The sequence below is a fragment of the Podospora pseudopauciseta genome, chromosome 4 (assembly GCF_035222475.1).
Source record: "Podospora pseudopauciseta strain CBS 411.78 chromosome 4, whole genome shotgun sequence".
Classification (NCBI taxonomy): domain Eukaryota; kingdom Fungi; phylum Ascomycota; class Sordariomycetes; order Sordariales; family Podosporaceae; genus Podospora; species Podospora pseudopauciseta.
The window spans coordinates 1,252,391-1,275,864 of NC_085894.1; the positions used below are offsets into that span (position 1 = coordinate 1,252,391).

General features: G+C 53.6%; 8 protein-coding genes across 8 annotated transcripts; 3 read left to right on the forward strand and 5 right to left on the reverse strand.

Moving 5' to 3' along the window:
* Positions 1-145: 145 nt before the first annotated feature.
* On the reverse strand, positions 146-4,292 carry QC763_402540 (uncharacterized protein). Its single transcript, XM_062911881.1, has 2 exons — positions 4,193-4,292; positions 146-4,135 (listed from the first exon to the last, which is right to left on the reverse strand). Exons 1-2 carry the CDS (start codon positions 4,234-4,236, stop codon positions 2,491-2,493), a joined length of 1,689 nt encoding a protein of 562 aa, XP_062765515.1. The 5' UTR covers positions 4,237-4,292; the 3' UTR covers positions 146-2,490.
* QC763_402545 (uncharacterized protein) lies at positions 3,918-5,095 on the forward strand. Its single transcript, XM_062911882.1, has 2 exons — positions 3,918-4,593; positions 4,656-5,095. Exons 1-2 carry the CDS (start codon positions 4,485-4,487, stop codon positions 4,835-4,837), a joined length of 291 nt encoding a protein of 96 aa, XP_062765516.1. The 5' UTR covers positions 3,918-4,484; the 3' UTR covers positions 4,838-5,095.
* Positions 5,096-5,573: 478 nt separating this feature from the next.
* PaNUO19.3 (PSST subunit of the respiratory complex I) lies at positions 5,574-6,746 on the reverse strand (the record flags this gene model as incomplete). Its single annotated transcript, XM_062911883.1, has 4 exons — positions 5,574-5,613; positions 5,673-6,354; positions 6,419-6,599; positions 6,704-6,746. The coding sequence occupies 3 exons, from the start codon at positions 6,744-6,746 to the stop codon at positions 5,904-5,906; spliced, it is 675 nt and encodes a 224-aa protein (XP_062765517.1). The 3' UTR covers positions 5,574-5,613; positions 5,673-5,903.
* Positions 6,747-7,476: 730 nt separating this feature from the next.
* Positions 7,477-9,780, reverse strand: MPP10 (U3 snoRNP protein; the record flags this gene model as incomplete). The annotated part of the gene is made up of 1 exon (XM_062911884.1): positions 7,477-9,780. The coding sequence occupies one exon, from the start codon at positions 9,778-9,780 to the stop codon at positions 7,477-7,479; it is 2,304 nt and encodes a 767-aa protein (XP_062765518.1).
* A 2,486-nt stretch (positions 9,781-12,266) lies between these two features.
* Positions 12,267-14,208, forward strand: QC763_402570 (uncharacterized protein; the record flags this gene model as incomplete). The annotated part of the gene is made up of 2 exons (XM_062911885.1): positions 12,267-12,702; positions 12,773-14,208. Exons 1-2 carry the CDS (start codon positions 12,651-12,653, stop codon positions 14,206-14,208), a joined length of 1,488 nt encoding a protein of 495 aa, XP_062765519.1. The 5' UTR covers positions 12,267-12,650.
* Positions 14,209-14,829: 621 nt separating this feature from the next.
* Positions 14,830-16,379, forward strand: QC763_402575 (uncharacterized protein; the record flags this gene model as incomplete). Its single annotated transcript, XM_062911886.1, has 6 exons — positions 14,830-15,088; positions 15,173-15,727; positions 15,788-15,816; positions 15,869-15,954; positions 16,008-16,184; positions 16,238-16,379. The coding sequence occupies 6 exons, from the start codon at positions 14,830-14,832 to the stop codon at positions 16,344-16,346; spliced, it is 1,215 nt and encodes a 404-aa protein (XP_062765520.1). The 3' UTR covers positions 16,347-16,379.
* QC763_402580 (uncharacterized protein) lies at positions 16,339-18,590 on the reverse strand. Its single transcript, XM_062911887.1, has 3 exons — positions 17,883-18,590; positions 17,340-17,820; positions 16,339-17,292 (listed from the first exon to the last, which is right to left on the reverse strand). Exons 1-3 carry the CDS (start codon positions 18,465-18,467, stop codon positions 16,445-16,447), a joined length of 1,914 nt encoding a protein of 637 aa, XP_062765521.1. The 5' UTR covers positions 18,468-18,590; the 3' UTR covers positions 16,339-16,444.
* A 166-nt stretch (positions 18,591-18,756) lies between these two features.
* RSP5 (NEDD4 E3 ubiquitin-protein ligase) lies at positions 18,757-22,944 on the reverse strand. Its single transcript, XM_062911888.1, is given in 8 exon segments — positions 18,757-19,434; positions 19,490-21,539; positions 21,603-21,736; positions 21,807-21,912; positions 21,993-22,031; positions 22,096-22,121; positions 22,183-22,871; positions 22,881-22,944. Coding segments are annotated over 7 exon segments (2,484 nt in total). The 5' UTR covers positions 22,212-22,871; positions 22,881-22,944; the 3' UTR covers positions 18,757-19,334.
* Positions 22,945-23,474: the final 530 nt, after the last annotated feature.

Below are 23,474 nucleotides of genomic sequence, written 5' to 3' on the forward strand. Positions count from 1 at the left end.
TACGGGTATGGTATGACAGTTAGGGGAAGGGGGTATCAGAAAGGGGGAGGGGCAGGGGAGAGGTTGAGGAAATATAAGTTTATTGCTTACTGTCTGGGTGCTTTGTTTGATGGTCCAATGTCTGTTGAATGCTCAAGTGTTTACCGTATGACAAGCTGCCCGATGGTTGGGCGGTGCCAACTGCGGATGAGCAAGGTTGGGTGTCCGGACGGAATGGGTGTTTGCTTGCATTTTCAGGAGAACACTGCTGTCTGCGTCTTGTAACGGAGGGGACCTGTCTTGAGGGTATGTATGAGTAAGGCCGTCTCTCGTTGTCTGCTGTCATGATTTCACCGATTTACACCGGCCGGAATGATATGCCCACCTTTGTATGTGTAATAGGATGTCCATTACAGATCGTTGCCCATTTTCTTATCCCAATCGCTGCGTTTATGGTAGGTGTGCATTGTCCAACGACAAACCTCCAGAGGTCCATGATGTCTTGCATAAGTAGGTAAAAAAAAAAAAAAAAAAAAAAAAAAAAAAAAAAAAAAAAAAAAGAAACCTGCCTTGCCCTCGCAGCAAATCCACTGAATATTTTCAGCTCATTCTTCCCTCGACCTACGGACCTAAAACCCTCTCACCTCTTGCCTTTCTATGCATGCCGCATCACCATTCCATTCCCTCGTCTAGGTCCCACCTCCAAAGAAGACAAGAGCAGCCAAATGCCACCAAGCGGCGTAGCCTCCGCGACCAGCAACAATGACCGCGCTTGCCTCGTCACCTCCCCCGCTTTGTCTGTAAATTCACTAGTAAACTTTTCCGGTTGTGTGCTTTTACCTACCTTATCTCGAAGATAGTCAGCTCTGTTTCGGGGGGTGTGATAAGTTATCTATGCGTCCAACCTTGCAGGTTCTGTTGTGCGTGTAACCTGGAACCATCAGGCCGAGATCCGGGACCACCACCGCCGCCGCCGCTGCCGTCATGATGAGGTCTGTTGGTGGGAACCCGGAATCTTGACGCTGTGCAACAACAGTTGCTGGTAATGGAGGGATGGTGTGCAAGACAAGCGACCAGCATAATATGGGCTGGCCGCCGGATGTGCTCGGTTCAGCGCGGACGGGAGGGAGGGCTCTGGGGTTGCGGTGTAACGCTTCGCGCTTGTTTTTTTTTCGCGTTTAGTGGTAGAGAAGAGGTCGGCTTTTGAGTTGGGGGGGATACTGATAGTAAGGCATTGGGAGTTGGCGGTGGTCAATAGTGCCGGGCCAGGAGGCCAAACCAAACAACACGCGGGATAATATGACGGGACTAGATGGCGGTCGCGGGGGGGATGTGATTCACTTTATTATTTCGGTGTTGGACAGGCTCTATAATGTCATAGCAAACACGGTCAATGTTGTTCGAGAATGGATGTCGTTGTTACCGGTCCTATTGCAAAACGACGCCCACAGACAAGCTCCATTGTCAGAAAGAAACCAAGTTTTTTCGATCCACCTACCTAGGAAACACACAGCACCCCCTATTCAAGCAAAACCTCTTGAAATCATTGCAACTTGGAGGCCGGCTGAAATACCTGGCCCCCATTACCATCTCTCAGCTATCAGCTTTCTACCAGCATTAGTTTAACATGACAGTAATATCATGCTAAAGAACCCTCGCCGAGAAACAAGCCCGCCTCAAATCTGGCGGAGCTAACGCAAGTCACAGGTACGCAAGTCCGTCTGTCGTTGCCGTCGACCGTGCCGCCCCGGCACGGCACACCCGAGCGGCAGAGTGAGATTCGGACCGGGGGATCTTGTTATTTTTGAGGTGAGTATATGAGGTCAATGTACAAGAACATTTGGGGGCGGATTGGCGGGGAACTCTACCTCTGCGTGAGGGGAAAGAGGCGCGGTGATGGCCAGGTGAGGCCGGCGGATGATGCTCTTTGTCGGTTTGGGCCCGAGGGGAGTGGTCATTAATTAGGCGAGTTGATATTGGATCGGGTTATGGGAGGAGGGTGTCGGACTTTGGGAGTTTGGTTGTGGTGTATTTTGTTTCTCCTAGGGGTCGGTGACGAAGACAGAATGCTGTGGTGACGTATGATACGTCGAGCGAGTGAAGGTTCTGAAGAGACAACCATGATGTATGAGTAAATAGTATATATCAAACTTCATACTTGTGTTCTCAGGCCAAATCTACAGAGTGCTGAATAACGGATGGCTCGTTGGTGCCTGGCTCAGTCTTCGTAAGTTGACCAACCGCGAGCCTGAGTATAATGTGTTGGGCAATCTGGAGATAGAATGCTACGTTGACGCAGCTGCAGTGCACATAGTAGACCTTGCATCTTGTATCCCCATCGGGATATCGGATCCAACCACACAGTGCTACAAGGCCCTTACAGTGTAGACACACCACTGTAAGAGCATCAATCCATAGAAAACGAACAGTCCTGGCATGGAAGTCCTTTGACCCCCCGATATATCTATTAGTGATGCATCTATACCATGCGTTTGTGAAGGTATGCCATCATCAACACCTAATCTCAACGCCCCCCTTGCTCACGGTCAAATACTTGACTCCCTTGTAAGGTTTCATGTGCTCCACCATCCCTCTACTCTTCCTCGGGTCAATAATGATGCTCTCAACCTTGATACCGCTCGGCAGCCACCCTTTGACAGCAAAACTAACCAAAGCCGAGCTCGGCATCAAAATCTTATTCTGCGCCTGTCTTTTCTCGTCCCGTTCCGCTTCCCAAGCCTTATCCACCCCTTTCTCCTTTGTAGTACTCGTGACCGCAATGTCTTGATACGGCTCGTCGTAGTTATAGCCCCCACCACCACCACCAAACCCAAACCCAGTCGGATCACCCTCCTCCCCCTCCTCCGTCACCTGCTGTCCCACAACCGTACACCTCAACACAAAAGCAGACATGCCCTGCGCCAGCTCCTTGTTGCTAATCGTCCACTCCAGCACCCTCTCCCCAGGGTTATACGTCGCATCCCCTTTACTCGGCCTAATCTCCGGCACATTCCTCACATCCGCCGGCAACGGCACGGTAATCACCAAATCATGCAGCGAAGGCGACGCCGGAGTCCCGGCATTCGGAATCCCAAACCCTCCTCCCGGCCCACTGCCACCCCCTGACCCTCTCCCCTGAAGCCCAGTCCTCGCACCCAACCCCCCTCCTTGCACGCTCCCGCTGCTCCCAAAAACCTTATTCAACTGCACCCTCACCTCAAAATCCGACCCCGTCAGCCCCAACCCCGTCTTTATCTCCAGACTAACCGGCAGTTTCACATTCCCCATAGGCGGCTTCCCGTCCTCGTCAAAAGGCAGCAAATCAACCTCATACCCCGCCAACGTAAACCTCCCATCTGGCGGGACAAAGCTCAACACGCCAGGTTGTTCCCTCCACTTTGCCAGTCTGACACATGGGTGAAAAACAGGCAAGTCAACGATCCCCTTCAGGTTATGCTTCCCCGACGGCCCGCTCAGCGTAACCACAATATCCGGCACTCCCGAAACCTTGGTCGTGAACGCTATCGTACCGTTGGCAAACGCCGCCAGCGGTCTCCCCGACGGCGCGAGCGTGACCGACAGCGTCTCCACCACATCGGCGTAGAGCTCATTGGAAGTGTGCCGGACATTTGCCCTCCTCCACGGCAGCGCGGGGGTGTTTTGTGATATCAGCGATGACGACGACGCAGCGCTGCTTCCCATACCTCCCCCCAAACCCCCGGCAAAGTTCTTCCCCGCAGATAGGTTCAACCCCCCCAGTAGCTTGTCCACCCATCCTTCCACCTCGACCATGTCCCTTAGTGCGTTTGGTTCGGTGGTGTTGACCGTTCCGGCATCGCACATCTCTGTGAGGAGCTGGGCGACGACATCGTAGTTGCTTTCGATTTTGTGAGCCAGGAGTGGCGCGCCGAGGAATTCTTCAAAGGAGTCGACGATGCGGTGCAGGAACTCGAGGACGAGGAGGGGTTCGACTTCGGAGGAGGTGGTGATGAGAAATAAGAGATTGGCGTGGGCGAGGGAGAAGACCAGGGTTGGAGGGTTGGTCTGGGAGAGGTAGATCAGGTTCGGTCGTGGGGCGGGATGGGAGAGGTAGAAAGGGAGGAGGTAGGAGGGGGAGAGGGGACGGGAGGTGTAGGTGTGGGAGAGGATTGGGCTGCTTTGGTAAAAGGTCTCAGCAGAAGAAGTGCAATTTAAAGTTGGAGAGAAAACTTACTTGTGCTCGTCGTAGATGTGAAGCGCCTCGATGACCCCGTTCATGGTGGGCAGCTAGGTTAGTGTGGTTGAATGTGGTTCAGTTGGGGGGAAGCTGTTTGTTGGCGGGCACTGACGCAATGAGCTGTGGGAGCTTGCAAGGGTTCTTCGGTGTGCCAAACGCTTGGCGCGCGACAAAGGCCGTTTTGACAAGTGGGTCTTGAATTTGATGTTCCTGAACGTCTCATCCTCGAGGTCTCTCACTCCAAGTCAAATAACACCCATAACTCACATCTGCATAAAATCTCACAGAAATGGCTAAAGACGACATCCCACGCCTCTCCCATCTCGACAGGCCCGAGAAGCTTGAGGATCTGCTCAAGCAAGACAGAGATGACGACTGCCTTTCGTGCAGGATAGTGGGTATGTTTTCGCCTTCTGGTTCATCTCATGTCATGGGCTCATGTTCTAATCCTGCATAACAGGCGGCGGTGCATTCTTGGGTCTTGCTGGTTACAGCTATCTCTCCGGTCAGCAACAATTACAAGCACAAAAGGCTGCCATCTTGGCTTCAAAATCGAGATTTGGTATACGCAGCAGGAGTGCCGCCATCACGGGTCTCTCGTTAGGATTGGCCTATCTGGGTCTGTATAGGCTGTTTAAATGAGGAAACGGAGGTTATGGAGGCACGAAGATAAGCAATCACCACTCAATTGGGAAGACACCAGCTGTCATCTGATTTGGGCATTTCAAGATCTATGTCTCTTCGAATCCAAAGGGACCAATGGAAAAGAACACCGCCGAGCCAAGTCAGGGAGCCGGAGGGAAGAAAAGTCGTAGGAGGAGAGGGTGTAGAAAATAGCCTGTACCATAATGTGTATATCATCATCTATTGCATCCACACCACATCCTACATACATCGGGCTGAACGCAGTACAGCAAGGCATAGAACAGCATGTCGAAAGCAGAAGAAGAATGTCAAAAGTTCACCAGCCAAACCCCAACACCTTCGCCATCCTCCCCCTCCCCCCATCCATATCCCTCATCTACATCGCCTTCTTCCTCCTCCGACACCACCTCTCCCTCAGCACCGAACTCACCCACTTCGTCATCTTCATGCTCGTCGGTCACTGGCTCAGCTGTCTCTTCATGCACATTCTCGGCGAGTTAGCCTCCAGGTTCGGACACAAGCTTGGACTTGCCATCATCTCCCTGATCATCAATCCACTCCGTCTTGTCGGTGGTTTCAAGTCACTTCCTGTGGCCATGCCTGTGTGGCTTGGTACTTTAAAAGCAACGGGGGATTACCGATGACTGCCAGGAATGGTTTGTTTGTGGGTACCCAACTCAGAAAATGGGCATAGATGGGGGGGAGCGCCTGCTTGTGGGATAACGTCGTCCAAAACAGATTACAATTTTGTCCTGAGATAAAGATTTCGAGCTCTAAACACCACATGATTCGTGTCAATGCATATTCCAAAGCAACATTCTGCATAACATACAGCAAACAGCCGCTCCCTCCATCATGTTTCTAAACAAACGAGGGAGTCAAGGCCTTTTCAAAGAACCATATGTACAGTACAACCTCCACACACACGCACACAAGGACAAGACACTCTTTTTATGGGAGATGGAAAGTTTCCCATTCCAAAACTCCCACCAAACCTCCTCTTCTAATAAAGCCCCCAAGACTTTTCCCACCAACTCACCAACCCATAAACCCCACCCAAAACTCATTTCCGATACCACATCCTCGTAATCTTGGTATTCCGCATCTTCCTCTGCAGCTGAAAAATCCCATACATCAACGCCTCGCTCGTCGGCGGGCACCCCGGCACATACACATCCACCGGCACAACCCTATCACACCCTCTCACGACACTATAACTATAGTGATAATACCCACCCCCATTCGCGCACGACCCCATCGAGATAACCCAGCGAGGTTCAGGCATCTGATCATACACCTGCCGCAACGCCGGTGCCATCTTGTTGGTCAGCGTACCAGCCACAATCATGACGTCCGACTGGCGAGGCGAGGCGCGGAAAATGATACCGAGCCTGTCTTGGTCGTAGCGCGGGGTAGAGAGGTGCATCATCTCGACGGCGCAGCAGGCCAGACCAAAAGTCATGGGCCAGAGGGACGACTGCCGGCCCCAGTTGGTGATGATGTCGAGGGTGGTGCTGTTAAACACATAGTTAGCAACGGGGGTGGGGAAAGGGGAAAGGGAGGGGGGGAATGACGTACAGCGCGTATTGGACAAAGCCCTTGGTGCCCTCCTGGCTGGGAAGGGGAACCTCCTTTCGTTCGTGGAGCTTCGACAGCCCGTATCCACCGTGAGGCTGGACAGCGCCGGCGTCCTTGCGGGCCGACGACGAGATGGCCGCCGCGGCGCGGAGGGGGACGAGCTGGGTCATGGTAGGGCGTGCTGTTCAAGAGTAGCAACAATGATTAGACTTGTGTTCCTTATCCCCCGTCCCTCTCCCAGCAACCACATTCCCCCCTCTGCCCAAAACATCCAGCTCAACTTACCTCGCAGCGCCAGCGAGGCGCCTGTCCTCGCGGAGGCAAGCATCTTGTCCGTGGTATAGGTTGTGGTAGGTGGTCTGGAATTCGTCGTCGGCGTTCCAAGCCTCAATTGCCGGGCCCCGAGCAGGTAAGTCGCACGAGGTAGCGGAGTGGTTGTTGAGTGGAGAGATTCCGAAACGGCGAGCAACTTGGGGAGATTGGGAAAAAAAAACCCCACGAACGAACTCGATCCCTATCAAAGGCTGGGAAAGTGGCGGTTCGACGTTGATATCCCCGAGCGCTTTTCGCCTTCTCTCTTTCGCCCGCCCGCCGTGCAGGGGCCAGGTTCTAAGCACAAACTGGCGGGTTTTGATTGGTGGGGTCGCCTGAATATGGGGTACAAAATGACCCGCCTTTCGCAACGCTCGGCATTTTCCGACCTGTTTTGAAGCTATGGCCAGCTTTGAGCTCTGATGGCGGTTCTAATTGGTGACGACATCACTTGATGTTGAACCTCCCATACGTTCCGATGAATCTCATCAAGAGTTACTTTGTGTACAGACACCAATTCTATGAACAGAGGGAATTTGGGGGAATTTTGACATGATTATCTCCATCAGCAAGGAGGATCTTTACCCACAAGACCAAGTAAAGATATCTATGCATTGCTGACATGGAAATGCAAACCAATGGGAGGTCGACCTCCAATCCAACATCTCAAGCCTCGACGATAAATACAACAGATGCTAACAATGAAACCCAAACAACACGCGCACCTCATTATCAATGTCGGCCCATCACAACTTGAAGGCACCGCTGGTATGAGGTCCCTTGTGCTCCACAATCTTCTTCCCATCCAACCCAACAACCTCACCCTTTCTATTGATCACCTTGACACCGCCCTTCCTGAGATCGTTCATTGTCTCCCGTTGGGCCTCGGCCTTCTTGTTGACAGGCTTGTTGGCATCAAGGCCACCGGCCTTGCGGATGCGCTCCTTCTCACGTCTACGTCTCCTGGCCTTCTCCTCGCGGCTCATTTCCTGCTTGGCCACTGGCAAGCCGCTCTTGGCCACAACCTCGCCCTTCTCAGCCGAATCCTTGCCTGGCGCGTAGACCTCCTGGGGCGCAATCATGCTCTCGCCGCCGGCAACACCCTGGGCAGTGGTGGGTTGAGCATCCTCCATGGCCACCGTAGCGACATCGGCCACGACGGTAAGAGTGGGAGCCACAGGCTTGGGCTTGTAGTGCCAGCTGCTGAGAGCGTCAAGCCGGGCGCTGACGTCCTTCCACATCTGCTTGATCTCCTCCTCGTCCTTCCGCGTCTTGTCGTCAGCCGCGCTGACGTAGGCGTCAGGGTTGGACTCCTTAATGTGCTGCTCCTCGTATATCTCGGCCAAACTTTGCTTGCCCTTGGTGTCCTCGATATCCACCAGGCCGCGGCGGGCCGAGTTCGGGTTGCCAAAGTCATCGGGACGGCGGCGAAGAACTTCGTCGAATTCGTTTGCGAGAATGCGTCGCTTGATGAGTTCCTCGATAGACTCGGAGACGTCCTCTGTCATGACTGGTACCGGCTTGCCGGCATGCTCAAAGTCAAGATCCTCCTCGAGTAGCGAGTTAATGGGACGAGCCTGCGCAGTGGCCTCACCGGATAAGGTCCAAGCCCGCTTGGCCACCAATTCAGATTCGAGTTTGCGAATTTCATCCGCAATCTTGGCCCGTCTGCGCTCGTGGGCGGAGCGACGGGATTTGGGATTTCCAGCCGAGGCATCAGACAGAGCGTCTTCCTCGGCGGAAAACTCGGACAGATCATCAAAGAGATCACGCTTGACATCGTTCTCGGCTCTTTCCATATCCTCCTCGGTCGGCTGGAACGGCTTCTTGGGCATGTATGGTTTTCTCTGATTGCCCGTCCTCTTCTTAGCTGGTGGCGCGAAGAAGTCCTTGTAGTAGATGTCGTTGGCGGTAAGGTCCATGTCCATATCGTCAGCACCGGCAGGCTGGTCATCATCACCCTCGTCATCCTCGCTGTCGCTGAACTTGGCCAAATCTGCGAGCTCTTTCTTGCTCAATGCTGGTCCCTCGTCGTCCTCGTCATCATCCATATCCATGTCATCCATGTCCATGTCTGAATCCTTATCCTTGGCCCCCTTCTTGCTAAATTTGTTGACTGCGAACGGGTCTCCGTGCCAATCGACAGCCTCCTCGTCGCTGGCGTAATCTGTATTTGGATCTGCGCGAGCATCCTGGTCCTCGAACCATTGGGTTTGCTTGTTAAACTCGTCTATTGAGAAGAAGCCGTCGTTGAGTCCGTTGGGGTCTTCAACGAAGTCGGCAACTTCAGCTTCAGAGTCTTCTTCATCCTCATCATCTTCTCCGTCCTCTTCAACCTCGGCCCCTTCCTCTTCTACACCCATCTCCTCGTCCTCCTCATCTTCGTCATCGTCTTCATCTTCGTCGTCATCCTCGGCTTCCAAATCGAACATGCTCTCGCCTTCTTCGCCGATACTGGATGTCTCCTCGTCAGAGTCCTCAGTATCGGCCTCACTGCCCTCGTCAACATCGGAAGATGCGCTCGCGTCATCCTCATCGTCCGATCCAACTTCAAACCCATCCTTGCCGAGATCCAGGGCCTTGGCCCCAGCGCCTTCTTGCTCGATTTCGTTGTTCTCCTGGAGTTCTTCCAGGACCGATGTCGACTCCTGAAGCGCGCTGCTGATGATCTTCTTTGCCTGCTGCCATACTTGATCTGTTTCGAAGCCGTCGATGTGCAGTTTTCTGATTTTTAGAATGGCGCTCTGACCGTAGCTGCCGTCTCTCTTGCGCTTCTTGCCAGCCTCACGGAGCCTCTGCTGTTGTTGATCGCTGACCGGGCCAGCCAGAGAGTCGAGCGTCTCTTTTGCCAATTGCAGCGAGCCGCTGGGGAGCAGAGGTGGGGGCTGCAGGAAAAGATGGCGGTTTGCCGGGGCAGTCGAGTCGAGGAAGAGGGCGATGGCCGAGCTGGGCCCGAGGGCAGCTACACCGTTTTGCGACATGGCGGGAAGATTGGTGAGGGTGTGGGAGGTGGAGGTGAGGTCCGAGTTGCTGCCTGTCGACCCTGCCATGCTTTTTGGTTCTGGCGAATTGTGTTTGTGGCGTCGCGATGCCCAAAAGTCAAAATGCTGTTGTAAGGCAAATTTTGGCCGCTTCTTTGCTTCCAAAAAATCTCGGACGGCCTTTGAGCCCCACCACAAAGCTGGGCAGATGCAGCCAATCATGAGCTTTGCCTTTGATACGGTAAGGCTTATCGCAAGGCCCCCATTCAAGAGCCTTGCAGCAGCACCTTGAGAGCTTCTCCAAATTCACAGAAGATCATTTGAGCACACTTACAATGATATGGATGTCTTGTTCTTAGGTCTTCATTCTCGCCAATTGAATTTGTCTACCTCTCAACCATTGATGGCACAGTTATTCCATGATACGCACACCAACAACAGCAGCAACGAGACGTTTGCCCGATGGCTTCACCCGCATTTTTTATCTCTAGCATCAAGTCAACTTGAGTAGAAATACCAATCTGAACTTGACCACCTTGTACTCGAAACCACACCACCTTCACTGCATGGGCTGGCTCAAACAGCACCTAGTATACGGGCCGCGATGATCTTCTCCTCCAATGGTTATCTTGCCGAGGGGAGGCTTCACGGTCATTACTCTGGATCGCCCACAGCATGAAGCGCGCATTGACTATCAACGACTCTACTGGACGAAAGCTAAAATTACTAGCCAGCTCCTCATCAACACCTTCCAATTCGAAATTCGGGATGGCGTTTGTGTAGCCGGAATCGCAGGAAAAGTGAAGATCGCAAAACTCTCTCAATCGTGGCTGGTTACAGCACATCAAGAACCCCGCAAAGACGACCGGTATAGCCTTGAGCAACTCTGATCACGCATTACGAAGACCAGCAAGCCGAGCCGACAGCAACGACGCGGAAGCAAGAGACTTCTTCCGGGCTGCGCGATGTGCGCAGGTCCCCTGTTTCGCTTCGCTTCAGACACAAGCCGTGAAGTATACGTAGAGATATCTGATGCCGTTAGGCCTATAAGAGGCAGACACGCGTATTCCCGAAGCTGTGACGCTGAAAAGCTTCTTTCAATCTTCATCAGATGGTCACGAGACAGTCAGGCATGTCGTGCTCCTCAAAGCTGGACTTCCACCAATCGATGCCCCGATTGGAGGAACCGTCCCTCATCTTCAACGGCGCTGACCCTGGCCTCAGATCCCTTGTCCAGGCCCTCATGGGGGTCCAAGCGGGGGAAGCACCAGCCACTGACGCTGCGCAAGGATTGTTTCGGTCTTGAAACACCCTTGGTCACTTGTCTCTAATCTTTCGGTACTCTATCTGTCCATGTACACCAGGACGAAGCAGCAACCCTCTCTCGACTCGTCTGCGTAACCAGCCGATAACGAAAGTCCAAGATGAACTTTTGGGACAAAACTGATGGGCAAACTCGACCATCTCTCTGTAGGGGACGGGAAATGTCCCGAATGAAATGCAAGGCCCAAGATAGCGTCGTCGCTTTGGTCGCTTGAACGGGTCAAAAATTTCTTTCCAAAATATTCTCAAGTCTGAAGAGGCCGGCGTAAGCTGCCGCCTTCTACGGCGGGGGCCAGTAAGATGGACGAATTCCCCCACGTGGAGGCACTGTCCGTCTCAGAGGTCAAAACTTTTGGACCAAGAACATGAATGCTACTCTCCCGACAGTACTGCAGATGCAGAGGAAAACGACATGCCTATCCGCCGAATAACGGTTGCTGTAGAAAGTCCTCGCGTGCGTGAGGTAGGAGGTTTGTCCTCAAGATATTATCCCAGAGGGCGTGTCAAGTGGCAACATGACTTCTTGTCACGCAATGCGAGTCAGTATTTCACCAAAGCTCTCTCTTGGCTTTAAACCGTTTACGTAGCACCAAGACAACGGCAAGCCACGACGGGCATATTATCATACAATCCCAACTTGGCACTCAAAGCTATGAAGCCGTTCCCGTCCCGCCTCTTCCTCTGCTGTCCATCGTCGAAGGGGACCGATGGCCGGAGGGAAGACCGGCAGCTACGGAGCTTGATCTGTCAGTTCTGTACTCTGTGCAGACAGTGGATAGATCTGATCTCGAGATCTCAATTTCCAAGCGAAGGGTCGGAAAAAGAAGGACAAGCCTTTCTGTGATGCTTCCTAGCGCCCTACCTGTACGGAATAGGTAACTGTGATTGTGTGTTAAGTATGTACACAAACTCGGTTGGACGGGTTCACGGACACACAACCGAGGAGAGTTGGTCGCGATAAGCTTTTTGCCAGGGACTCCTTGTGGTTTCGGTGCATCTGCAAGCGGAGGGACGCACTCGACGCACTTCTGCAGCATGTGCTACCATGTGCCATGTCCCTGCCCAGACGAACCCAGCCCCAATTTGTGGCCGTAGGGGTCCACTAAACGGCATGGTACCCCACCAGCGTCGCAGCAGGTACGGGTACCTGTAGACTCTTCCAAGCTTACAAGGTTGAACAAAGTACTGATGACACCTGCCGAGCCCGAGGGAACTGGCAGGCTCTTGTTCTTCGCCTCCCTCCGGTTCCAGCACAAGCGTTGGTTCCAGGTTTATCACTTGCTCAGAAACCCCAAATTCTTGCCCAGAGAGGCCTCTTTCAGCATCCCCAATTCCCTCTGTTTCTTCTCTTCGACACTAATTGCTTCGAGTCGAGTCAAATCGACCGCTGCGGTTGAAACAATTCCAGAATCATCGGTTGCTTACCCGGTACCAAAACAATCGAGAGCGCTGCCCTGCCGACTGTACCCGCCCTTGCATAGGATTCGTCAATTTGTCGTCATCGCCCACTGAACCACCGCTTCCCCAAGCATCTATTGTGAAACTGGCATATAGGTATTATCGGGGCATTTGTTTTCTTGCAAGACATCTAGAATCCCCTACAAGTCAAGAGAGGAATGAAATACGGGGAGCAGTTCGAACAGGAGTCTGTTCCGCAATGGAGCCTTTGTAAGTTTGCAAACCCGCCACAACCGCCGCCTCTCGAAACCGCATCTTCTAACCTGCGCCGACATGGCAGATAACATTGACTACAACTCTCTAAAACACCACATCAAAACGCACACGACAAAGGACCAAGCGACGGCCATAGCGATCCCGGGACACCAAGACACTGCCCTCAGCAAGTTCGAGGAAGGCTTCTACGGCGAGCTGTGTCGCCAACATGACCGAGTCGACCTCTTTGTCTCCAGCAAGGCTGACGAGATCTCGCGGCGCCTCCAGCACTCGTCCAATCAGATTCACCGCCTAATAGTACGCTGCGCAACATCAGGCCGGAGCACCATCTCGATCAAACGACAGCAGCGGTTTGTCAAGTACGAGCAGGAACTCCTCCAATGCGGGGACGACATCCGCTCCCTGCGGCGCTTTGTCGACGCGCAGATCGTGGCGTTCCGCAAGATACTCAAAAAGTACAGAAAATGGACCGGGTCGTCGACGCTGGGGACACGCTTCAGGGACAACGTCTTGTCGCACCCCAAAAGCTTCACGCGGTGCGACTTTTCGCACTTGCAGGCCAGGTATGACGACTTGCTGGTCACGCTACGGGCAGCATCGCCTGTCGGCATGAGCGGGATTGGCTCCCCGACCCCCGAGCCGACGGTCGACCCGCGCGATCGGCAGAGCTCCCCGAGCGAGGCGACGGTTGTGAGCGAGTCACAGGTGGTGTACTGGAATGAGTACGACTGCGGAAGCGAGGCGGGGGACAACGACAGGAGGGATGAGGATTATGCTATTTATATTGACCCGAACGAGGACATGAGCTTCCCCGGCATGAAGGCTCTTGGGAATCTTTTCTCCAACCCGGTCAAGAGGTTGAACTCAGCCTGGATGTCGATTCGATCGGTGCGGTCGAGGGAGTCTCCCTTGAGCGATGATATCGAGCGCGGACCACTCTTGCCGACTGACTCGACCGTTTCGACGTACGGTTCAACTCGTGCGAAGCCATTCTCTACCGAACCGAGCTACTTTACGATGCCGCCTGGCAGTAGGGGTGGCCAGTCCGACACTGATGTGGAGGAGGATGCCAACTACTCCAACCGCCACAGTCGGAGGGGGTCGTATGGGTATGCTTCCTCGGAAGATCAGTTTCCTACCGGCTATCGTCCTCACTATGCTGCTCTGCCGAGCATCAATGACCAGCGCATTGAGCAGTACAGGGAAAACATGTTTTTCTGGATCACGTGGGGTTGCTACGCTGTTGCGTATGTCTTGATGGGGATTGCGACTGTGCTCATCACGGCGGGGCGTAACAAGAAGCGGCTTGAGGTGGACGCGGGTGTGACGCTGGGCATCATGACTTCTCTGGGGCTGGCATGTGCGGCGATTTGTATGACGGTGGCCAGGCAGGAAAGGATGGGATGGGTTGGGCTGGTGGCGACGTGGATTGCGTTTGCGGGGATATGTGCGACCAACGGGGTGTTGCTTGTGCTTGTGGTTGGGAATGCTCCTCTATGATCAAAGTCTGAGGGAAGGCGTGATAGCCTGATGATCTTGAGACGAGAGATCTCTTTTTTTCCCTTTTTTTCTTCTCTTTGGTATTGGGTCATTTTGTATTTAACTGTACGGGTTGCGCATTACATCGGATGGGGTCTCCTGGGTGAGGGAGGCTGTTTTCCGCCATGGGAGCAAAGGTTGCATGATACCAGGTTGGTTTTTTCTTCTTTTCTTTTTGAGTATACAAAGGCGGCATACATTTGGTGGGGAAGGGGGGGGGAAGGAGGGCGCTTTGAAGGGTAAAAGCAAAGCGGGATATTGTTGAGATGGTTAGCTGTACCTTTTGTGTGTGTAATAGTAACAACAGCAGCGGTTTTGTCATTCACTCTCATATAAGACGAAGACTTGATGTTGTTGTGTGAGCAAGCAATCCAACCCCCACTTCACGAATGAAACCGATTGAATTTCCCCTCATCCACTTAAACGGTCCCTCACTTAAACCCCGCGCTTCACATTCCACCAACCATCCAACAAACATTTCAGAGCTTTTCAACACCCTGGTTATTGAATGACCTCACCTCTCTCTCTTACCTCCATACTAACTAACTAAACCCTGACTTTTTTTATGTTTCTGTTTCCACAATGAGCGACGAAGACCGCCCCAGCAGCAGCAGCAGCAAAAGGGCGTCCCTCCTCAGGCTCAAGTCCAAGGTGAAGGAAGTGAAACAAGTCGTCATGTCCTCCCAGCTACCGCAGACGCACTACAAGAAGGAGGTGACGCGGCCGACTCGGCTGACGGGGTTGTTTCCTAATACAACCAACCCGGTTGTGTTCTCTGCGCCGATGCTAGGGACGGCGAACGGGAGGTTGGCGGCCGAGGTGAGCAAGGCGGGGGGGTTTGGTATGTTTCCCCCTTCTCTCTCTCTGTAAATGTGAAAAGGGGTGCTGCTGCTGATGATGATGATGGTGGTGATGATGATGATAGGGTTCATCCCCGCGGGATATAACTTCAACCCCGAATCCGGACCGGATCATCTAGGGCAGTTGGGGGAGGAGCTGAAAATCGCGAGGAAGGTGCTGGATTTGGAGCAGGCGACGCTGACGGCTGTCCCGGTGGGGGTGGGGTTCATTCTTTGTCATGAGAGTGCGAGGACGCATTTTATCGAGAGGGCTATTCCCGTTTTGCAGGAGTATTCCCCCCAGGCGGTGTGGCTTTTTGCTCCGAGGGTGGAGGATGTGGAGGGGGGGGTGGTGAGGGGGATTATTGACGTGTTGCATGATAATGGGTTTGTGGTTTTTTACCAGGTCGGGACGGTGAAGGCGGTGAAAGAGGCGGTTAGGGATGGGGCGGATGTGGTTGTTGCTCAGGGGACGGATGCGGGGGGGCATCAGTTTGCTAGGGGGGCGGGGACGATGAGTTTTTTGAGGGAGGTGGTGGAGGTTGTTAAGGGGGAGAAGGAGAGGACGGGGAGGGAGGTGGAGGTTGTGGGGGCGGGGGGGGTTGTGGATGGGAGGGGGGTGGTGGCTGCGTTGGCTTTGGGTGAGTACCCAGCTGGGATTGAGAGAGAAGGGGACGGGGGCTGACTAGAGGGTTATACAGGGGTTGATGCGGTTGTTATGGGGACGAGGGTGAGTTTTGAGCTTCGGGATGGGACATGGAATGAGGCTGACAAGGAGATAGTTCATTCTCGCTGAGGAGGCGACGACGCCAAAGTTTAAGCAGGAGCTGATTGCAAAGACAACGGACGGGGCCTCGTCAACTTTCAAGTAAGATAGCAGTTGTGGAAATCTTTTGGGGGTCAGGGCTGACATGACGACAGACATACGGTCATGGACGACATTCAGGGCACCACCATCTGGCCAAAGATCTATGACGGCCGAGCCATTGTTGGGGGTTCGGTTGAGGACCATCTTAACGGGGTGCCAGTGGAGGACAACATCCGGCTTTTCAAGGAAGCTGCAGAGAAGGGCGAGACGGACAGGACGATTACTTGGGCGTAAGTACGCACGGCAGTTTTAGAAACAGAATATATTTGCTAACAGTCATCAGTGGAAGCGGCGTTGGATTGGTCAGCAAGATCCAGCCGGCTGGTGAGATTGTCAAGGAAGTGCGCGAAGAAGCGCTTCAACGCATCAAGGAACTGCAAACATTGTTTTAAACGCCTATTTTCGTGTATAACCATAGATCATCAACGCATTTCTAAACCAACGCCGCTCGCTCGTCTGTTTATGTACATTTCATTCGTCACACATCATCTTACAAATCTTCCTTCGCGCCAGTCTGCTTCTCTACCGCCGGCTCATCCACGCCATCTCTGGAGTAGACCTTCTTTCCCGCAACCCAGGTCTCCCTCACCTTCAAGAACCTGATTTCTTCCTCCCCTACCTTCAAAACATCCTCGTCCATCACCACCCAATCGGCGAATCCCCCCTCCCTGATCACACCGGCCTTCTTCTCCCAAAACGCCGCGTAGGCAGGGCCCCTGGTAAACCCGTCAAATGCCTGCCGCACGCTCAACCCTTCCTGCTCTTTATACCACCCACCTTCCCACCCTGGCGGCCCAATGCCTGTATGTGGACTCTTCCTCGTAACGGCAGCATATACTCCCTCAAAGGGATTCGGCGGCTCCACGGGGAAGTCACTCCCCAGCACCGGCGGCCCAACATCCCACATGGACCTCATCCTGTACGCCTCCCTCGCGATCCTTTCCTTACCCAGCCGTTCCTCCGCATAGGCCATATCAGAAGTAGCGTGGGTAGGCTGGATGCTGGGTATGATTCCCAGCTCTCTCATCCGGGCTTGATCGTTTGGGTGAATGATTTGTGCGTGCTCGATGCGGAAACGGCAGCTGATCTGCTGGCACATCATGGGTGGGATGCCGTAAGGGCAGACCTCGAGGTCGTCGAGGGCCGTGGCTAAGGAGTCAATGGCGTGGCGGTTGGCCAGGTCACCGATGGCGTGGATGTTGACTTGATACTTGGCCTTTGCCCAGGAGAGGGCGAGGGAGTGGAGGGTGCTGGCATTGACGAGGAGAGAGCCAGAGGTAGAAGGACGGTCCGAGTAAGGGTCGATCATGGCGCTGCCCCAGGAACCGAGGGCACCATCTGTTTTCTGTCAGCAATCCTAAAAAAAAAAAAAAACAGAGACATACCAGCAAAAAGCTTCACACTCCCCACCCTCAACCACCCCCCTTCCAAATCCACCTTCCTCGCCACCTCTGGACAGAAAGTATTTCTCTCCGGGCACTCAACCATGGCATACACCCTCACCGTCCACTCCTCTTTGTCCTTCTTCACCATCTCCTCATAGAGATCAATATCCCTCGGCAGCACACCCGCATCATGCATCCCCACCAGTCCAACTTTGTTCAACTCCCTCATCGCACTGCCCACAAACTTCTTTTTCTGGGCGGCGTTTGGTTTGGGCCACAAACCAGTAACAATATCCATAGCATTATCACAAAACACGCCCATCCCCGGCTCCCTCACAATCTGCCCCCCTGGAACCTCCCCAGGCAATTTGTCTATATCAATCAAATCCAGAACCGCCTGCGAAACCCAAGTACAGTGCACATCCACCCGATCCAGCATGAAGAACTTATCCCTCAACTCCTCATCATCACTCAGCCAGTCCTATCCCTTTCTCGTCAGCGCCCCCCCCCTCCCTTTTTCTTATGTGTAAAAATGTAACTCACAGCAGTAGGCATCCCCTCCCTCAACAACCCCTGATCCCACCCCACCCCCCTAACCCAATTCCCCCTTGATCCAACCCCCCCCTCCCCCTTTCGTGACTCTAAATACTTTTTTATTCTCGCTGTCACCTCCTCCTTCGACCTGGCCCCAAACAAATCCACCCCGTGCAAAAACTCGCCGTATTGTAACAAATGTCCGTGTCCGTCCCACAATCCGGGGAGTACATACCCCTTCCTCTTGTTCTCTTCTCCTTTGCTGGGAAAAACACGGGTTATGAGGCCAGTGGAGGGGTCAACACCGAGGCAGTTCCCTTGCTCCTCCTCTGTCCTGTCAGAGGCAAAGGAGGTGGTGATGGGGTGGTCGTAGCAGTGGATTATCTCCTCCTCTTTCGTAGCGGTTACCGAGGCGAGAAAGGTTGTGAGAGAAGAGGTGTATTTATCCCAAGTGTAAGCAACGTCAACAGGGAGCTGGTAGACCACCATCTCAGCCAACTGCACCGGTCCATGACGGTACAGCAGGGCGGACAACAGCCCCGTCAAAGCGAGGGTTGCCAGCCCCAGCAGGAGGCGGAGGGGTGACAAGGCCATGAATCGCTTCTCTCTTGTCGCAGGTATCCTAAGTCAAGGTAGACGTCACAAGCGGAAGGGGTGGTTTGAGAAATTATACAGGAAATTTTTTTTGTTTTTACCAAAAAGAAAAAAAAAGTCAACGTCAGGTCGAAATCAAGCTGCACCTCCAGGAAGTCTCGTCCCCACCACCAAATCCTCGGCCCGCCTGCAGACACCGACTGATCGGCGCCGGGCCGATGCTCGCCGGGCTCTGCCTGCCGCCCTTTGCATTTGAAGACATTAATTATACCCCCAGATGAGCAGTGAACTCGATACATGAAGAGAGCATTTTAACACTGACTCATATTCCATAAAATGCATGCTAAACAGCTAGCTAGCCAAAGTTTACAGATAACCCCCTCCCGCTCTCTTCCCTGCCGGTCAACAAGTAACCCAGCCGTTTACAGCTTATTCATCCCCCCAAACTTAATGATTGATCCTTCCTCATCCACCAACACCCATGCGTGTTTCTATACTTACAATTTTCCCCCTCCATCACCCCCCCCCACCTTCTTCCACCACACAACACAAACATCACCCGGTGAAGAGCTTTGAAAATGAATGATGCCTCCCCTCCCCCCCTTAACCTTAACCCAACCAATGTAGTATGGAAAAAGACACAAGAAAAAAAAAGAACAATCCACTTCAGCACGTTCATTATGCTTAACCTCTCTCTCTCTCTCTCTCTCTCTCTCTCTCACACACACACACACACACACACAGCCCAAAGGATACCTTCCCTTACCCTACTACCCGCTAGCCCTTCCCTAAACAACATATTGACCACCTAAAAAACAACATCAAACACCCTCAGCCCTCCCTTCTCCAGAACACCGCAAAACAAAATTACTCCTGTCCGAAACCCATCGTCTCCTCCACCGCAATCGTCAACTTGTTCTGCAACATCGCCAAATCCTTGTACGGCGGAAGATCCAAACGGTTGAAGCTATTCCCCCAAAGTTAGTAACCAACTCCAAATATTCCAGAAACAAAAAACATACCAAGTATGCGCCTTTGGCAAATTCGTAATCTCCCCCGCCTTCTCAATAGTGAACCTTCTCGGCCCATCACTCCCCTGCAGATCCTTGAACCCGTTCACCGGAATCCTCGACGTGCCCGTCGTGAATTGCAGCAGCCTGCTCTTCTGCTCCCCGTCCCAGCTCCTTACCGTCTGCCAAAAGAACTGAATCACCTCGTCGCTCTCGGTGTATCCCCTGTAATCGGTGTGCTTCTTCCAGTCGTCCACGTCAATCTCGGCAATACCGCCAATCAGTAGCTCCAGCTCCCTCTCGTCAAAGACATTGATCAGATCATGAGGAATAAGCTCCTGGAACCCCTCCTTGAACGCCTGGAACTGCTCCGCAATTCTCTTTTCGATCCTCCACTTGACCATCAGGTCCACATACTCCTTCTTGTTCTCTTCCGTCACGTCAATGTTGCGCCCGTTGGGCTTGAGGTCCTCGACAGCAATCACGCCGAAGCGCTCGTCTTCAGTAGAGAAAGTCATCTCCAGCCCGGCATCCGTAATGTCGTTGTCCAGAATCCACTGCAGCGACCGGTGGAAGTCAGCGTCGACACCCTCCATGTCAGCCAGCACCACTGCCTTGCCAAGCACCATCTTGTACAGCGCTCCGATGAAGAAGGCGTCGAGGAATCTGCGGTGGAAAATGGCAAGACCGACAACACGGCCAATAAACTTGAAATAGTTCAGGTGCTCGGGATTGATGCCCGAGTGCGGGTTGATCTGCAGCGTGTAATTGTCGTGCGCCGAGTACTCGAACAAGCAATAGAACGGGTTGAACATCTCGTGCGACAAGAGGAAGAAGAACTCTCTCGACAGACCACCATAATCCAGACCATCTTCGCCGTCGAATTTGATCATCAGTCTCTTCTTCAGGTCCGTGGCTGACTGGCGACTAATCTCGGCGAACGAGTCCTCAAAGATGTGCGAGCGTCTAACCTTGATGTGGCATTGCCCGGAGAGGATTCGCATGGCGGGCTGAGACCGGAAGTAAATCAGCTTCCTCCTGAAATCACGCTTGTACTGTGGCACGTTCTGGTCGAGCGACGACGGCAACCTTGGGTCATCCCAGGTGGTTGTCTTGGTGTTGTGGTCCACAAAGTAGACGCGAGCTGTGTTAGTCAGGCGCATCTCCCATCCGCTGGGCAAGGGGCCAAGCTGTGACACTGGCTGCTGCTGGATTCTTCCGTTGTCGTTATTGCCGCCATACATCCTTATGTACTGCTGGCGTCGCGGGTCGACCCACGTCGTTGTGCGTGTGTTGTGGTCGACAAAGTAAGCTCTGCCTTCGGGTGTCCACCTCTGCTCCCAGCCAGGTGGAAGCTCGCCGCTACCGGCCGTTGTAGCCCCGGTGTTCATCATGGTGGTGGCATTGGCTTGCGAGGCGGCTGCTTGCTGCGCCTGCTGTTGTTGAAGTGTTGGCGAGTTGGCACCAGTTCGATCTTCGGGGAGCGTGCGGTTCTGGTGTCTCTGTCTTTCCACTTGGGTATTCGCCTCGGCCACCCGGTTCTCGGCAGCCCCCGTCGCCCCCGTCGGTCTGTTCCAGCTCGTCGTTCGCGTATTGTGATCAACATAGTAGGTTCTCCCCAGGTTGTCCTCGCGACGTTCCCAGCCTGCTGGCAGACGGCCTTGCGAGTCTTCAAACGGGCTCAGCGTGCTATTTGTTTGTCGGGCTTGGGCGACGGCACCGTTCGTGACAGGACCGTTCGAAGCAGGAGTGGCAGCTGAAGGGTTCGACGCAAGGCTTGAGGGACGATGGGGGATAGCTAGTTGCCCAGCCGCGCTGGAGCCGCCGTTGGGGCGTGACATGGCTGAAGATGGTCGTTCTGAAGAAGCTTCCCCGTTAGAAAGATTAGGGGTTGCAGGATTGAGGAGCGATGGTCTGCTGGACGACGGAGCCGATGGTAAAAGAGCTTGTTGCTGCTGAGCACGTGCGGGAGCTGTCATGTTAGTAGACAGGTTTATAATAAGCTTGCCGTGCACCACAAGGTTGTCTGTGGACTTCTTAAGGTCCCGCGTGAGCATCTGGTCTATGATTGGGATAAGTTAGCTGAAAGGGATGCCCAGGCGCGGGAAAGGGGCTGGCTCCGTACCATCAGATTCGGGACTGAGCTCGATAACATCCCCAACGCGAATATTAATCACCCCTAGGAAGCCCTGATCCTTCTTCTTGAATTTCTTCTGGTCGAACACTTGCACGGCGAGGATGCTGTCCTCGTTCACCTTGCTGCGTCGAGTCAGTACGACATCAGGGGAAAACTGCCCCTCCATGGGCACCTGGGGAGGCCGCCACTTACAAATCAAAGCTTTCATTCCAATATGGGTTCAGTGTCCGCTTGGAAACCTGTGTTGTCTTGGTTTGCTCGCCATTGATGGTTGCTACCGCAAAGGGATCGGGGAATCCTGAAGGCCAGCAAGTCAGCATTCCTGTTCAAGAACCACAGCATCCAACAGCCGGAACCCAGCACTCCGGGACCACCTACGGAAGACATCCCGCTTGTATAAGCCATCGGCCGCAATAACTTGGAACACGAAGTTAGTACTGTTGATACTAGTGCAAAGGGCTGGGGTTGGGCTCGAGTTTACTTGTAACACGAAGGTTGTTTCCTTGGCTGTCGCAAGGGGTCAGTCAGCTCAGTATTTCCTCGTCAGAAGACAGGAGTAGGGACTCACGCCGAAGGCCCTGCTTGACTGCCACTCATGATTGCAAACAGTGCAAGTCAATCTCGCACGTGTGGCGTTGGTGTTTCTGTGACCTTTTCGTCTGGACTTCTCCTGTCGTCCTTCGTCCGAGTGGGCGGTCCGCTGTTGGCGGGGATGTGTGGTTGGCTGTCGGTCAAGCAAGGGGAGGTTCGCAACGAGAAAAGGCTGGATGAGATGCCGAGATGCGGGCGGCCAAAGCGCTCGGTGATGGAGGGATCTCGATTCGATGACTGACACTCAGCCGGGCGACGCGAATGAAGGCGCGATGAGGTGCTAGACTGCGTGTTGTAGATGCATGCGCAGCATTAAACGATGGGGAGCGCAGCTGGGCCGTCGAGGGATTGTGAGAGTGGTGAGTATGGTATGGTGAGGCTGTGCTTGTTGCTCTTCTGTCCCGGGCCCCCCCCCCGCTTTGGGAACCTCTGTCGCTCGAGCCTGAGGCGGCGGGCGGCTAGTTTGTTACTGGTTGGAAGCGAGGCCGTGACGCAGTTAAGCCAGGTACCCTGTGTAAGGGCTAGGTGGTTCGAGTACCCCGTACAGGGAGAGCTTTGTTCTGCTGGAATCTTGGAAAACGCAAAGACAAGACAGGACGAGACAAGACAAGACAAGAAAAGAGCAAGACAGCTTCAGTCCAGAGCAGCCAGAGCAGCCAGAGCAGCCAGAGCAGCCAGAGCGGTCAAGCATACGGTGGTCATCAGAGAGAGCATGTGAGGTGTAGGGTGCGGTCATTGTGTCCCAAGCAGCTTTGCCCAGCGTTGCCTCCAGTACCTTCCTAGCACAGAAAAGGATCCATCCGTCCTTAGTGGCTTCTGGAGGGTGATCGCGCAACTACTTTCTCGCACAGTGTGTTCCTCCTGCAGCGAAACAGTTACCCCTGAGTGACAGCCAGGTGGTGAGATTTTCTCTTCGTATCTTCCACGTGAGGCTTGCACGGCTTGATCTTGCGCAAGTTTCGGGTCAGGCCGGCAATTCGATGTAGGATCTACTAATTGTTGTGGCGCTGGAAACACCGTCAACTAACTGTCTTGGGATTTCGAGGTTCGGTACACCGTGTTAAAATCAGATATGCACCGTGTAAGGATTGGTGGAACATGTCCCGAACCGTCAGAAAGTTGCCCCTCGGATTATTTTGTGAATCAGCCTTTACGAGTATAAGAGCTCCCAGCCGGGATTTTTTGCGAGAAATAACAAGGCACTCTTGAGTCTGCCTGTAATCTCCGCGTATAGGCCTCACACATCCCAGACGGTTGCTTTTCATTCCG

What these genes read in the sequence shown, in the direction of transcription:
- QC763_402580 (XM_062911887.1), bottom strand. Translation starts at nt 18,467, where the DNA reads ATGGCCTTGTCACCCCTCCGCCTCCTGCTGGGGCTGGCAACCCTCGCT. An exon ending in GGGAGGGGATGCCTACTGCT is followed by an intron (nt 17,821 to 17,882) that starts GTGAGTTACATT and finishes AGAAAGGGATAG; the next exon opens with GACTGGCTGAGTGATGATGA. An exon ending in GAGTGTGAAGCTTTTTGCTG is followed by an intron (nt 17,293 to 17,339) that starts GTATGTCTCTGT and finishes GACAGAAAACAG; the next exon opens with ATGGTGCCCTCGGTTCCTGG.
- QC763_402545 (XM_062911882.1), top strand. Translation starts at nt 4,485, where the DNA reads ATGGCTAAAGACGACATCCCACGCCTCTCCCATCTCGACAGGCCCGAG. An exon ending in CCTTTCGTGCAGGATAGTGG is followed by an intron (nt 4,594 to 4,655) that starts GTATGTTTTCGC and finishes CCTGCATAACAG; the next exon opens with GCGGCGGTGCATTCTTGGGT.
- QC763_402540 (XM_062911881.1), bottom strand. Translation starts at nt 4,236, where the DNA reads ATGAACGGGGTCATCGAGGCGCTTCACATCTACGACGAGCACAA. An exon ending in CACATCTACGACGAGCACAA is followed by an intron (nt 4,136 to 4,192) that starts GTAAGTTTTCTC and finishes CTTTTACCAAAG; the next exon opens with CAGCCCAATCCTCTCCCACA.